The 15988-nt window shown below is 35.0% G+C and overlaps 1 protein-coding gene across 1 annotated transcript; it reads right to left on the reverse strand.

Moving 5' to 3' along the window:
- Positions 1-2034: 2034 nt before the first annotated feature.
- LOC130967392 (cytokinin dehydrogenase 2-like) lies at positions 2035-5399 on the reverse strand. The gene is made up of 5 exons (XM_057892226.1): positions 4651-5399; positions 3529-3656; positions 3177-3443; positions 2804-3075; positions 2035-2472 (listed from the first exon to the last, which is right to left on the reverse strand). The coding sequence occupies exons 1-5, from the start codon at positions 5291-5293 to the stop codon at positions 2184-2186; spliced, it is 1599 nt and encodes a 532-aa protein (XP_057748209.1). The 5' UTR covers positions 5294-5399; the 3' UTR covers positions 2035-2183.
- Between the last annotated feature and the right edge of the window lie 10589 nt (positions 5400-15988).

Raw genomic sequence — 15988 nt, forward strand, 5'->3', positions numbered from 1 at the left:
AGCATGGCTCGTCTCTACTTTCTGTTCAACCATCACAAAAGATAGCTACTGTAGCTACGTGAAGGAAGAAGCAGAAGTGGAGCAGATGGAGCTGTCAAGAATCAAGGGTTCATTAAGGGTCAAAAATCCTTCTTGAGAACCAAGTCAAGATGGAAGGCTCAGATTGATGAATCTTGATGAGAAGGGATGAGAGAGAGGTAATTGCATGTTGGTTTTTGCTTTCGGTTCCCTCTCTCCTCTCTTTGTCCGAACCAGTTTTGATGATTGAAGAAGAAGAAGTTGGCTCGGTTGAACCGTTTCAACCTTGCAAGCTTCCCCTTCTATAATAAGGGTGAACGGCAAAGGGTTGAGGTAAGGAGAGAAAGCACAGAGTTTTCATAGCTACCCAAGCTAACAGAAGTTCTTCTCCTTCAATATTTTTTATTTTGTATTTTCTTTAAGTTTTGTCTGTCTGAGTCTCATGGTGAAAAAGACAAACAGTGAGGTTTGTAAGAAAAAGTCAGTGAGTGAAAAAAGGAAGAGTGTACAAAATTAAAAAAAAAAACCATAGGTGTCTTAGAGGTTCCTTGTACATCTATGTGTTGTGTATCATGATTCTGTGGGAATCCCCTTACAAGTTGGGTTAGCACTTTGCAGTTGAAAGCTTGGCAAGTGACCAAGTCAAGTTTAGAATTGGGGATAGATTCTGGACTTGTCCCGGATAGAAAGGATAGTTCCTAGGGAGAATTGGTGTTTGTAATCTGTATGATTATAGTGAAATCCCATCATTGTTGTGATGGAGACTGGATGTAGGCTGCATTGCACTGAGCAGCTGAACTATGATACTTCTTGGTGTGATTCTCTCTTTCTCTTCTACTCTATTACTGTTTCTGTTGCGTAAGAGACAAAATTGAAAAATATCTCTTCACCGATTACAAGACAAAAAAAATGTCTCTTGACTAATGACGAGACAAAAAACAGAAATATCTCCTGAAGTTATTCTAAAAGGCAGAAAATGATACTCAGCAAAAAGGGACTAAGATTCAATCATCCCTTCTCTTAGCCACTGATAACCATCATTGCCCATAGATTAATTTTAATTTGAAATTAACCCCATTGTACACATTGTACGGAACATGTATTGGCTCCCTATACTTCCTCATAGCATTTTTTCAGGCAATTTTAAAGAGTATTTAAGTTCACTAATTTATTTTAATTTTTATGCTAATCATCATGTCTGGTCAAGAACTATGCAACATAATTCTAATGAAAAAAAATTGATATCAACAAAATCGGAGGACATTTTAACCAAACAATAGCATCAGCAACATCTGAATCAGACCATGTATCTTAACAAACATCGAGGACCAGAACCAATTTGGAGAAGTGAAATATGTCTAAAAGTAGAGCTAGGTATCTATTCTAATGGCGGTGATAAATCCCAAGTACGGGTAAGTCCAACCAAGTTCCGTCGCAACTATAACGAAGAGTGTAGACAACACAACGGCATTGATAAGTGGCGACGGCGGCATGTTACCAGCATTGCATTTATCATCTTTAGCCTTAGACAAGATATGGAAGGAGACTGCAACGACGAAGTAGCGTTTAGTAGCCACAAAACTCATCTCGTCAAGCATCAAAATAGCGGAAAAGACCTTTATTTCAGTCGAATTAGGGATGAGATTCGGGTCAGATAGAATAATCCGGGCAGATGAATTTTGCATTGCATGTAACACTGAGCCTATGACATAAAAATATATATATATATATATATATTTACTTGTTTACTTATTTATCATGTTTGCTTAATAATTTTACTGTTATTAACAATGTCAAATCTAAATTCAAACACCTTTTTTTATTACACGTGTAAGCCGCCATAAATTAATGCAAACACATTAGTCATTGTAACCATCAAACATCAAAAGTGACCATAGAACACACTTATTATCATTGATTTTTTTTTTTTGTTTTCATGATTATTTATGAGATATTTTGTGAGTAACTATCTTTTCTTTTCCCAAATTCAAAAAAAAAAAAAAGCTCAAATCCAAATTCATATAACAAGAGCTTATGTTATTTTATTGACTACATATGACAAGAGCATACATTAAAATTTAATATCCAAAGTACACTAAGTAAACTGCTTATTGATCTATTTAATTAAAACAAGACGTACTGAAACTTGAAACCTCTCGTTGTTTTCAATTGAAAACTCTTTGTCCAGGAGCCAATATTCTTTTGGGATCAAATTCATCTTTTCCATCTTTGAAACTTTCCCATTTATGTCCAAAATGCTCCTTCCATTCTTCGTGAGTTTTGTTTTTTGGAAGATATGCTTTGATCCCAATACCCGAATTTTTACAGAAATCTAATACTTGATATTTTAGAGTACTCGATGCTTCATATTTATCGGGTGAAACATAATGTAGAAGACTCACAAGGTAGAATATTTCTTCATCGGGTATTGCCACCGCCATTTTATCATTCCATCTGTGAATTAATTAATATATACATTAGAATAAATATAAATAATTAATTAATTTTAAATCAGTTAATATTAATTATTTTTATCTTTTTTGGAGATTTAAAATTTAGCGTAAAAAAATAATTTTTAAAAATTAACCCAAAAAAATTAACTTTTTAATTAAATTTAGGTGAAAATTCAGATATAATTAATTTAATTTGAAATTGATAGTTAAAAATCGTTAAATAATTTAATAGATTTGACTAAATTATTATTTAACGACTCTCAACTTTAATTTTACATAAAATTAACTGTACTTGAGTTTTTACTTTAGATTCATTTAGTGACGGAACTTACTTTGCTTTGTTCATGGGAAAAACTAACATGATCCCAATGGCAGTAATATTTTGCTTATAGACAATTTCCTTGAATACACCTTCATTTATATCTGAAATTCTGGATCCTGGAACAAAGAGATCCAACCAAGATTTTGGTGCCTCTGCAAGCCCTTGTGCCGCAAGAAGGTGATCAACAAAGTTGTACCTATTTAGGAAACCCTCGTACAATACGTCCCTTTCAAACTTAAATGTAGGAACGTATTTCAACCCCTTGATCAAATTTTCCACATCCTGTTTGAGAAAAAAACATCAATATATGGTAAATAACTAAGTAAGTGGCTCCTAAGAAAATATACGCGTGACTATAAAATGATTAACAAATAATTAATTACCTCGTCAATGTCGGCTTGATTACTATCATCATAATATTTAGCAAGCTCTAAGATATAAATGATGTTATGTTGGGACACTAAGGAATGTATGCGAGGCACATCTTCCATTGGATAAAAGGAAAGGTCATCAGGCCAATACTCTATCTTAAGAAAACCTTGTACGAAATCGAATCCATTGCTGCCACTTCTTCCATGAACTGAAATTAAGTGTTCTTCGTCCTTAGTAAATTCAGAGAAATCAGTGTAAAGCAAACGGAGCCACTTCACCTGCAATAAAATCATCGCCAAAACTTAGTTAATATTTATAATAAATATAATAATAAAAATTCAATAATAGTTAAATAATACTTACTTTTGCTGGGGCGGGACCTAAAGCTATTCTTGCTCTAGTGATTATTCCATATTGTCCTAAACCTCCAAGGACACCGTAAAATAATTTTGAATTCTTTTTGGCAGAACAGGTCACGTGATCTCCTTTTCCTGTCAAAGACGCAAGATCCAATTCATAAATTTTATATTTAAACAAGTATATAAAATTTTGCTTACACACATGACTAAACTGAACACTCCACGTTTCCCCCAACCCAAAGAAATATAAGAAGAAAAAATAAACCAATCAAATGAAAAAGAAAAGTTGACTAAAAAAAATTGTTAGGTGATAATAATTTAACTAAACATGTTGAATGAATCACGCCTGTTGTCTTCAACAACTTCACTTAAATTTAGTAAAATAAAATAAAATGATCCCTTAAAAATAATTATAAAAAAATAATAAGATAAAATATTAAAAATAAAAATATAAAAAATAAAAAATAATATTTTTATATTTAATTTAGTAATAAATTAAAATAAATTAAAAATATAATTTGTTCTATTTTTCATACAAAAAAATAAAATAATAAATAAATTCTTGAAAATTTATATTTTGATATTATTTTTTGAAAAAATAAAAATATCAATAATGTCTTTTACGATAGCAAACATGAATAAATTAGTTCAAATTAAAAATTTATACTCTAATCATAAGAGTTAATTTAGAGATAACATATCATATCTACTATCATAACAAATTTTATTGGTATATTTTTTAAGAACTAATTCGAAGTGTAAATTTATAGATATTTTTTATTATTTTATTCTAAAAAAAATTAATAAAAAAATTACCTCTTTTTAATATTTTTGTATTTTTTTCATAAAAAATCTAAAATATATTAATTTAATACCACTAAATACAATTATTTTTAGGTAGAAACTCAAGTTCAGTCGATTTTACGTGAAGTTGATAATTGAGAGCAGTTAGATAATTAGACTGATTTGACTAAATTTTTATTTAATGAAATTCTCAGCTATCAAACTTCACCTGAAGTAAACTGCACCTAAATTTCCACTATATTTTTATGTACAATGTTATGTCTCTGTATATTTTTACCAGTGTCTCATAAACAAAGGCATAGGGAATAATAGGAATGCATACCAGTAATAACATCGAGTTCATAAACATTAGAGATCTGAGGGCCGTATTTGAATACTTGGCCACCAACTCCGGCATTGACGAGGGTTCCGGCAACCGAAGTGCCCAAACTATCAGTAAACGAGAGTGGTGTGAGTCCATATTCCAGTGCGGCATGCAACACATCGTTCCACACCTGCTCCCCGCCCACGTCAGCATAAGAATTCCATGGATCCTTCTCATCGCGAAATATAACAATCCCTTTCCCGTGCCTGTAACGGTTCAGATGCGTCATGTTCACCACTATCCCGTCACGCGCCATCGCTTGTCCGTACACCGAGTGTGCTTGCGCTCTAGCTGCTATTGGGATAGGGGTAGGAAGGGAATTTGACAGCTTTATCAGTTCTGTTATGTCGTGCGTGGAAGTTGGTTCAAGAACCGCTAACGGCTTTTCGTTAATCACAAAACCGTAATCGGTTGAGGCAAGTGTAAGGGTAGTATTGTCACAAGCAAATTTATTGGATAGTGTGATGGGTGTGGGTGCATGAAATAATATTGGACATAGATCTGTGGATATTTCTGCATTTGTGAGCATACTAGTAATTTCTAGACATAATAAAAGAACCAACATAAAACCATTTTTATCAAGTATAGAAAACCTTGCCATTTTTGTGTGCTATTTTTACTTAATACATATGCTTTGAGTAATGTATATAAGTGTGTAAGAGCACTAACTCTGATTTCTGTGGATTATTGGGTACATAGGTTGTGTGCTATTTATACACTGAGCTAGCTACTCCGTGGCGAGGAAGTATAAGAAATCAGGGTACATAACGTTATTTTTATATTATTTAACTGAGTGTCTATTTTGGACCCGTTTTTCAAATTTAAGTGAATAAAAAAGAGAGTGGTTGTTAAGAAACTTGTAATGATATGCCCGCTGTTTTTTTGTTTAGAAGTATAAACCGGCGGCTGATTTGGACTATCTTTTAATGAAAAGTAAATCTAAATATATAAATGGAATAAAATTTAATTAGACTGGTTTAACTTTAGTTTTAATTTGTTTTCCTCAACATATCTGAAACAAATCAATTTGATCGAATATCAAATTGATTTGATTAGAAGGGATAAAATATTCAATTTTTTATTTATTAGAGATATAATAATTTATATTATCTTTTTTTTTTCAGCTTAAATTTTTAAGAGAAATAATTTTATGATATAATCTCAAAGTTCTACGTCCAAAAAGTCAAGAAATACAATTATTTATATTATTTTTTTATGAACTTAAATTTTTGGGATATAATAATTTTATGACATTATTTTAGTAAAAACATTAATTTTTAATATATTTTATATATTCATTATAACATAATAAAACTTTTGTGAATATTATTTTTTTAAACAATATCCAAAAGAATCAGTCATTAATATATAAAATATATATTAAAATATAAAGTATACATTAAAAATAAATTAAATAATTTATATTTGTATATAAATATATAATAATTAACTTAGTAATTAAATTTTAGTATATATATAATATTTTCATTTTTTAAATTTAAAGATGACCAAGTATATCAATAAACATAATATTTTTTAATGATAAGCTATGGAGTGATAATTTTTTTAATTTTCATAATGAATAATTATAGAAAAATGTTCCATTAAAATACTAAGAAAACTCATTTTGTTGTTGTAAGCTAAAAGAATATAGCTGCAAGGATATAATAGAAACAACAAACAATAATTGTATTCTTGTTATTCTGTCATTTGCATGATGCAACCATGCATACTTGGCCGACTTGGGATTTTTCTTCACCTGTTATTTTGCATTTTCTTTTGTTAGCCACCGCCAAGAGTTTTCGCCTATTAAAAAATTTTTAAAAAAATTAAGTGAAAAGAAACACCTAAATAATATTATAAATAATTATATTCAATTCAAAACTTTTAAGATGAAAACTCATATACAATCGATTTTATGTGAAGTTGATACTGAGAGCCGTTAGATGATTTGACTAATTTGACTAAATTTTTATTTAACAATTCTTAGATATTAATTTCACGTAAAATCGACTTCACATGAGTTTTTACCAATTTTTAAATATAAAATTAATAAATCATTCGTCTTATAAATTTTTTTGCTGCTTCTTATTTTCTAGAACTAATTTTTCATACTCTGTCTTTCTTAACATCTTTCATCATCCATCATATATGATGATTATGTATTGATTAATTGTTATTATATTATATTATATTATATTATATTATATTATATTTTCTCTTGAATGGCAATAACTTGTCCAGAGTTCGGATATGTATCTACTTCATTTTGACTAATTCCCTTGTTTTATTGATTAGTAAAAGTTATAGTTTAGTTTTTGTAATTTAATTAGTTATAGTTGTTTATCCTTCCACGCGGAGTTTTAAAAAATTATAGTCAAATGCTGGAGATCGTTTTAATATTTTTTATTGAAAAAGAAGTGTGAAAAAGATTAGTCCACATCGTTATACATACAACTTAAAAGTCACATTTTTTGTAGTTTAATATCTCAAAGTCAACAAATCAATCAAGATTATTATCAAGCATATAGTATATATACCTTAGAGCAAGAGGATTTACATTTGTGCACGCATATATGTGAAAAGGGAAATGCTAAGTAGACAATAAATTTGTTGAATAATATAAATAATAGATCTTAAAAATTAGTCTAATTAAATTATTAACATAGTATATTTATATACATTATTTTTTTAATTTTAATTTTAATCATCTTAATTACTAATATCATAATCATGCCATTTACTCTCCCTTTTTGAACCTAGCAGTAAAAACTTTTCTCTTTCTCCACTATTGAAACGACATTTAAAAAGTAGTAGCCATTTTCTACCCTCAATTGAAACGGCATTAACAAAGGAGGACCTTCCCACATCCGACACTTCTTTTCTGTTGTATTCTGTCGTCCACCCTGCTTCTCTCCGAACCGACCATCCCCGGCGCGCTTCCATTGTGAAGACGAGCAGCAGCAGGCGAACCCCCTGTCGCCGTCACGTGAAAGTCGCTCAACTGCCACCCGCGTTGTCTTTTAACGGTCATCTCCCGAAGTTGAAGTCCCTACATGTCCGCGCCGCTTAGAGTCTTCCTCGGACAAAACCAGAACAACCTGGTGTGTGTTTGCTTGCCCCTATTGAAGGTTAGTCTCCTGATAGCTGTTTCTTCAAGGTTTAGATGTTCATAGTAATTTTTATGTTGTGGTTGTATAGAAGGATTTTGCTACTTGTGGGAATTGCTGGGTCTGTTTGACTTCTTCAAGTGTTTGTTAACATAAGGAAACTGAAAAGAATAATGACATGTACATGTTGTTGAGGATCCGATTTTTCGCGTCTTGTTTTTTAATGCTTGACTGTATTTGGATTTGTTTTGTCTCCAAGTATTAGTAAGTCAGTAATTGGTGTGAAGCACGTGCTTGAAATTTGTTACTTTGTGAGTTGTTTAATCACTCTAAGTCGAATGGTCATTTCTATACATGAATGGATGGTTGAATTTTTTGCACAGTTGTTTGAAATTTGGTTGAGGATGTTAACTTATTTTTTCCTTCCAATACATAACCTAAAAAGGTGTCACATTTGAATAACTGCTCAATTATCTGATTATGCATATTTGATTTTGAAGAGATAGGTTTAACTTGGTATCTTGTTTGTTTATTTAACGAAAAAATTGTAAGTATAATTTGGAATCAATTTACATTTTTCTAGTCTTAGCTGAGAGTGTATTTTAATTTTTCCTCACATGTCTACTTGCATTTGGTACATTTGATTGAATAGGATCTAAATGAAAGTAGTTTTGGCATTGAGTTTGACCATGTAAAGACTCTATTTACATGTTGATCAGCATATTTGACTACCTTTGCAATCAATATTTGGGAACATTTTCTAAACAAACCAGTTTTAGATTTTAAAAACAGTGAGTAAGTCAGTATGAATAGTTCTTATGACACACCAGATCGAAATAAATAATGCGTTGCCTTGAATTTGCAAGTTAATTGGTCCGTTTGATTTTTTTAATACTTGCAGCGCGAAAATTATACTAGATGATGAATGTTTAAAGTTGAGCGTTGTGACATGATCTACGGCATTTAGGAAGCAATTTCTATTATTACTAATCTCTAGAGCCTATCAAGCTGATTATATTATGACTTGTTTTGGTGATTTTCGTAATCAGAAGTTCAATTTTGACTGGTACACTTTCAAGGACCTTGTTTTACTTGATTTTTTTGTTATCTGTCTGTGTACTCATACTGTGCATGACTGTTGACGTTCTGCTGTTGATTTTCATATTTTTTTTGAAATTACAGCAAAAATAGTAATATCACATGGTTCATGGATGCTTGGATTAAAGCGAACTGTATAAAACTTGATGGAGTTTGGGCTTGATATTTTAGAATTCTTTTCTTTATCTGTTTCTTGTTCATGTGATTGACTTTTAATTTCTATGAATTATGGATGTTCAATTTTGTAAGAAACGATGGATGCAAAAAGAGATGACTTTTAGGGGTGGCTTAACTAGATATGAGTTAAAGTGGTTGTAAATACTATAGTTGCATAATGTTTGATGTCTACATATTTATGACTTTATTATTTTTAATCATGGATGTTGTAAAGATTCGTGTTAAAATTTTAAAAATAATACACAGTTATTTATAGAAATAATATTTTTTATGCGTGTTAAATTTTTTAAATAATGTGAGCGGACTATTGATGAACCTGTGAGGAAGAACCGTAATCAGAGAAAGCAATAGATGTACCTAGAACCCGTTTAGAAAGTAGCAGACAACAACTTTTTTTTAAACTTTAAATTATGAAAAGCCACAATAAAAAAAAACTAAAAAACAGCAACAAAATATACATTGACACTGGTGCACGAAATTGTGATCATCAATGGCGCCATCAACATGGTACGCTCAATTGCAGTCTCAACTCTTTATCACAATTTCGCACAACTAACCAGCAAGTGCACTGGGTCGTCCAAGTAATAAACCTTACGCGAGTAAGGGTCGATCCCACGGAGATTGTTGGTATGAAGCAAGCTATGGTCATCTTGTAAATCTCAGTCAGGCGGATTCAAATGGTTACGGAGGATTGATAATTAAAAGATGAATAAAACATAAAATAAAGATAGAGATACTTATGTAATTCATTGGTGAGAATTTCAGATAAGCGTATGGAGATGCTTTGTCCCTTCCGTCTCTCTGCTTTTCTACTGTCTTCATCCAATCCTTCTTACTCCTTTCCATGGCAAGCTGTATGTTGGGCATCACCGTTGTCAATGGCTACAGTCCCGTCCTCTCAGTGAAAATGTTCAACGCGCTCTGTCACAGCACGGCTATTCAGCTGTCGGTTCTCGATCATGTCGGAATAGAATCCAATGATTCTTTTGCGTCTGTCACTAACGCCCCACAATCGCGAGTTTGAAGCTCTTCACAGTCATTCAATCCTTGAATCCTACTCAGAATACCACAGACAAGGTTTAGACCTTCCGGATTCTCTTGAATGCCGCCATCAATTCTAGCTTATACCACGAAGATTCTGATTAAGGAATCCAAGAGATAAACATTCAAGCCTTGTTTGCTTGTAGAATGGAAGTGGTTGTCAGGCACACGTTCATAAGTGAGAATGATGATGAGCGTCACATAATCATCACATTCATCATGTTCTTGGGTGCGAATGAATATCTTAGAACAAGAATAAGCTGAATTGAATAGAAGAACACTAGTAATTGCATTAATACTCGAGGTACAGCAGAGCTCCACACCTTAATCTATGGTGTGTAGAAACTCCACCGTTGAAAATACATAAGAACAAGGTCTAGGCATGGCCGAATGGCCAGCCTCCCAAAGAGGGTTCAATCATAAAAACATGATCAAAAGCTCTCTAATACAATAGCAAAAGGTCCTATTTGTAGAGAACTAGTAGCTTAGGGTTTACAAAGATGAGTAAATGACATAAAAATTCACTTCCGGGCCCACTTGGTGTGTGCTTGGGCTGAGCATTGAAGCTTTCATGTGTAGAGACTTTTCTTGGAGTTAAACGCCAGCTTTTGTGCCAGTTTGGGCGTTTAACTCCCATTCTTGTGCCAGTTCCGGCGTTTAACGCCAGAATTCTTGAGCTGAATTGGAACGCCTGTTTGGGCCATCAAATCTCGAGCAAAGTATGAACTATTATATATTGCTGGAAAGCCCAGAATGTCTACTTTCCAACGCAATTAAGAGCGCGCCAATTGGGCTTCTGTAGCTCCAGAAAATCCACTTCGAGTGCAGGGAGGTTAGAATCCAACAGCATCTGCAGTCCTTTTCAGCCTCTGAATAAGATTTTTGCTCAGGTCCCTCAATTTCAGCCAGAAAATATTTGAAATCACAGAAAAACACACAAACTCATAGTAAAGTCCAGAAAATTGAATTTTAACTAAAAACTAATAAAAATATAATAAAAACTAACTAAAACATACTAAAAACAATGCCAAAAAGCGTATAAATTATCCGCTTATCACAACACCAAACTTAAATTGTTGCTTGTCCCCAAGCAACTGAAAATCAAATAAGATAAAAAGAAGAGAATATGCAATGAATTCCAAAAATATCTATGAAGATCAGTATTAATTAGATGAGCAGGGCTTTTAGCTTTTTGCCTCTGAACAGTTTTGGCATCTCACTTTATCCTTTGAAATTCAGAGTGATTGGCTTCTATAGGAACTCAGAATTCAGATAGTGTTATTGATTCTCCTAGTTAAGTATGATGATTCTTGAACACAGTTACTTTATGAGTCTTGGCCGTGGCCCAAAGCACTCTGTCTTTCAGTATTACCACCGGATACATACATGCCACAGACACATAACTGGGTGAACCTTTTCAGATTGTGACTCAGCTTTGCTAGAGTTCCCAATTAGAGGTGTCCAGGGTTCTTAAGCACACTCTTTTTTTGCCTCGGATAACGACTTTATTTTTACCCTTGCCTTTTGGTTTAAAGGGCTATTGACTTTTTCTGCTTGCTTTCTCTCTTTTTTTTGTATTCACTGCTTTTTTTTTTGCTTCAAGAATTATTTTTTTTTATTTTTCAGATCCTCAGTAACATGTCTCCTTGTTTCATCATTCTTTCAAGAGCTAACATTCATGAACAACAAATTCAAAAGACATATGCACTGTTCAAGCATACATTCAGAAGTCAAAGTATTGCCACCACATCAAAATAATTAATCTGTTATAAAATTCAAAATTCATGCAATTCTTCTCTTTTTCAATTAAGAACATTTTTCATTTAAGAAAGGTGATGGATTCATAGGACATTCATAACTTTAAGGCATAGACACTAAGACACTAATGATCATAAGACACAAACATAGATAAACATAAGCATGAAAATTCGAAAAACAGAAAAATAAAGAACAAGGAGATTAAAGAACGGGTCCACCTTAGTGATGGTGGCTTGTTCTTCCTCTTGAAGATGTTATGGAGTGCTTGAGCTCCTCAATGTCTCTTCCTTGCCTTTGTTGCTCCTCTCTCATGATTCTTTGATCTTCTCTAATTTCATGGAGGAGGATGGAATGTTCTTGGTGCTCCACCCTTAGTTGTCCCATGTTGGAACTCAATTCTCCTAGGGAGGTGTTGATTTGCTCCCAATAGTTTTGTGGAGGAAAGTGCATCCCTTGAGGCATCTCAGGGATTTCATGATGAAGAATTTCCTCATGTCCATGAGTGGGATCTCTTGTTTTCTCCATCCTTTTCTTAGTGATGGACTTGTCCTCATCAATGAGGATGTCTCCCTCTATGTTAATTCCAACTGAATTACAGAGGTGACAAATGAGATGAGGGAAGGTTAACCTTGCCAAGGTAGAGGACTTGTCCGCCACCTTATAAAGTTCTTGGGATATAACCTCATGAACTTCTACTTCCTCTCCAATCATGATGCTATGAATCATGATAGCCCGGTCTATAGTAACTTCGGACCGGTTGCTAGTGGGAATGATTGAGCGTCGGATAAATTCCAACCATTCCCTAGCCACGGGCTTGAGGTCATGCCTTCTCAGTTGAACCGGCTTCCCTCTTGAATCTCTCTTCCATTGAGCGCCCTCTTCACAAATGTCTATGAGGACTTGGTCCAATCTTTGATCAAAGTTGACCCTTCTAGTGTAAGGGTGTTCATCTCCTTGCATCATGGGCAAGTTGAATGCCAACCTTACATTTTCCGGACTAAAATCTAAGCATTTCCCCCGAACCATTGTAAGCCAATTCTTTGGGTCCGGGTTCACATTTTGATCATGGTTCTTGGTGATCCATGCATTGGCATAGAACTCTTGAACCATTAAGATTCTGACTTATTGAATGGGGTTGGTAAGAACTTCCCAACCTCTTCTTCGGATCTCCGGATATTCACTCTTTTTGAGTTTGAAAGGGACCTCGGGGATCACCTTCTTCATGGCCACAACTTCATGGAAGTAGTCTTGATGCACCCTTGAGATGAATCTCTCCATCTCCCATGACTCGGAGGTGGAAGCTTTTGCCTTCCCTTTCCTCTTTCTAGAGGTTTCTCCGGCCTTAGATGCCATAAATGGTTATGGAAAAACAAAAAGCAATGCTTTTACCACACCAAAATTAGAAGTTTTGCTCGTCCTCGAGCAAAAGAAGAAAGGAGAGAGTAGAAGAAGAAGAAATAGAGGAGATGGAGGTGGCTTTATTTTTCGGCCAAGGGGGAGAAGTAGTGTGTAGGTTGTGTGAAAATGAAGGAGTGAAGATGGGTTTATATAGGGGTGGAGAGAGGGGTAAGGTTCGGCCATTATGGGTGGGTTTGGGAGGGAAAGTGGTTTGAATTTGAATGGTGAGGTAGGTGGGGTTTTATGAAGGATGGATGTGAGTGGTGAAGAGAATGGTAGGATTTGATAGGTGAGGGGTTTTTGGGAAAGAGGTGTTGAGGTGATTGGTGAATGGGTGAAGAAGAGAGAGAGTGGTGGGGTAGGTGGGAATCCTGTGGGGTCAACAGATCCTGAGGTGTCAAGGATAATTCATCCTTGCACCAAGTGACGAGCAAAAATGCTCCTTCTGCCAATCCTGCCGTTAAACGCCGGGCTGGTGCCCATTTCTGGCGTTTAACGCCAGCTTCTTGCCCATTCCTGGCATTAAACGCCAGTCTGGTGCCCTTGTCTGGCGTTAAACGCCCAGAATGGTGCCAGACTGGGCGTTAAACGCCCATTCTGCTATCCTCACTGGCGTTTAAACGCCAGCAGATTTTCCTCCAGGGTGTGCTGTTTTTTTCTTTCTGTTTTTCATGCTGTTTTTGCTTTTTCAATTGATTTTGTGACTTCCCATGATCATCAACCTATGAAAGACATAAAATAACAAAGAAAAATAGATAAATATAACATTGGGTTGCCTCCCAACAAGTGCTTCTTTAATGTCAGTAGCTTGACAGTGGGCTCTCATGGAGCCTCACAGATACTCAGAGCAATGTTGGAACCTCTCAACACCAAACTTAGAGTTTGAATGTGGGGGTTCAACACCAAACTTAAAAGTTGGTTGTGGCCTCCCAACACCAAACTTAGAGTTTGACTGTGGGGGCTCTGTTTGACTCTGTTTTGAGGGAAGCTCTTCATGCTTCCTCTCCATGGTTACAGAGGGGTATTCTTGAGCCTTAAACACAAAGGATTCTTCATTCACTTGAATGATCAATTCTCCTCTGTCAACATCAATCACAGCCTTTGCTATGGCTACGAAGGGTCTGCCAAGGATGATGGATTCATCCATGCACTTCCCAGTCTCTAGGACTATAAAATCAACAGGGATGTAATGGTCTTCAACCTTTACTAGAACATCCTCTACAAATCCATAAGCTTGTTTTCTTGAATTGTCTGCCATCTCTAGTGAGATTCTTGCAGCTCGCACCTCAAAGATCCCTAGCTTCTCCATTACAGAGAGAAGCATGAGGTTTATGCTTGACCCTAGGTCACACAGAGCCTTCTCAAAGGTCATGGTGCCTATGGTACAAGGTATTGAGAACTTTCCAAGATCCTGTCTCTTTTAAGGTAATCTCTGCCTAGTCAAGTCATCCAGTTCTTTAGTGAGCGAAAGGGGTTCATCCTCCCAAGTCTCATTACCAAATAACTTGTCATTTAGCTTCATGATTGCTCCAAGGTACTTAGCAACTTGCTCTTCAGTGACATCTTCGTCCTCTTCAGAGGAAGAATACTCATCAGAGCTCATGAATGGCAGAAGTAATTCCAATGGAATCTCTATGGTCTCAGTGTGAGCCTCAGATTTCCATGGTTCCTCATTAGGGAACTCATTGGAGGCCAGTGGACGTCCATTGAGGTCTTCCTCATTGGCGATCACTGCCTCTTCCTCCTCTCCAAATTTGGCCATGTTGATGGCCTTGCACTCTCCTTTTGGATTCTCTTCTGTATTGCTTGGAAGAGTACTAGGAGGGAGTTCAGTAACTTTCTTACTCAGCTGACCCACTTGTTCCTCCAAGTTTCTAATGGAAGACCTTGTTTCAATCATAAAACTTTGAGTGGTTTTGATTAGATCAGAGACCATGGTTGCTAAGTTAGAGTGGCTCTGCTTAGAATTCTCTGTCTGTTGCTGAGAAGATGATGGAAAAGGCTTGCCATTGCCAAACCTGTTTCTTCTACCATTATTGTTGTTGAAACCTTGTTGAGGTCTCTGTTGATCCTTCCATGAGAGATTTGGATGGTTTCTCCATGAAGGATTATAGGTGTTTCCATAGGGTTCTCCCATATAATTCACCTCTTCCATTGAAGGGTTCTCAGGATCATAAGCTTCTTCTTCAGATGAAGCGTCCTTAGTACTGCCTGGTGCAGCTTGCATTCCAGACAGACTTTGAGAAATCATATTGACTTGCTGAGTCAATACTTTGTTCTGAGCTAATATGGCATTCAGAGTATCAATCTCAAGAACTTCTTTCTTCTGATTCGTCCCATTGTTCACAGGATTCCTTTCAGAAGTGTACATGAATTGGTTATTTGTAACCATTTCAATGAGTTCTTGAGCTTATGCAGGCGTCTTCTTCAGATGAAGAGATCCTCCAGCAGAGCTGTCCAATGACATCTTGGACAGTTCAAACAGACCATCATAGAAGATACCTATGATGCTCCATTCAGAAAGCATGTCAGAAGGACACTTTCTGATCAATTGTTTGTATCTTTCCCAAGCTTCATAGAGAGATTCACCTTCCTTCTGTCAGAAGGTTTGGACTTCCACTCTAAGCTTACTCAATTTTTGAGGTGGAAAGAACTTTGCCAAGAAGGTATTGACTAACTTTTTCCAAGAGTTCAGGCTTTCTTTAGGTTGTGAG

Source organism: Arachis stenosperma, chromosome 1 (genome assembly GCF_014773155.1).
Source record: "Arachis stenosperma cultivar V10309 chromosome 1, arast.V10309.gnm1.PFL2, whole genome shotgun sequence".
Taxonomy (NCBI): domain Eukaryota; kingdom Viridiplantae; phylum Streptophyta; class Magnoliopsida; order Fabales; family Fabaceae; genus Arachis; species Arachis stenosperma.

Bases quoted from the DNA above. Each gene is read 5' to 3' on its own strand.
- LOC130967392 (XM_057892226.1), bottom strand. From the start codon at position 5,293: ATGGCAAGGTTTTCTATACTTGATAAAAATGGTTTTATGTTGGTTCTT. The intron at 3,657-4,650 runs GTATGCATTCCT...CGTCTTTGACAG, and splicing joins TGAACTCGATGTTATTACTG to GAAAAGGAGATCACGTGACC. The intron at 3,444-3,528 runs GTAAGTATTATT...ATTTTATTGCAG, and splicing joins TAGGTCCCGCCCCAGCAAAA to GTGAAGTGGCTCCGTTTGCT.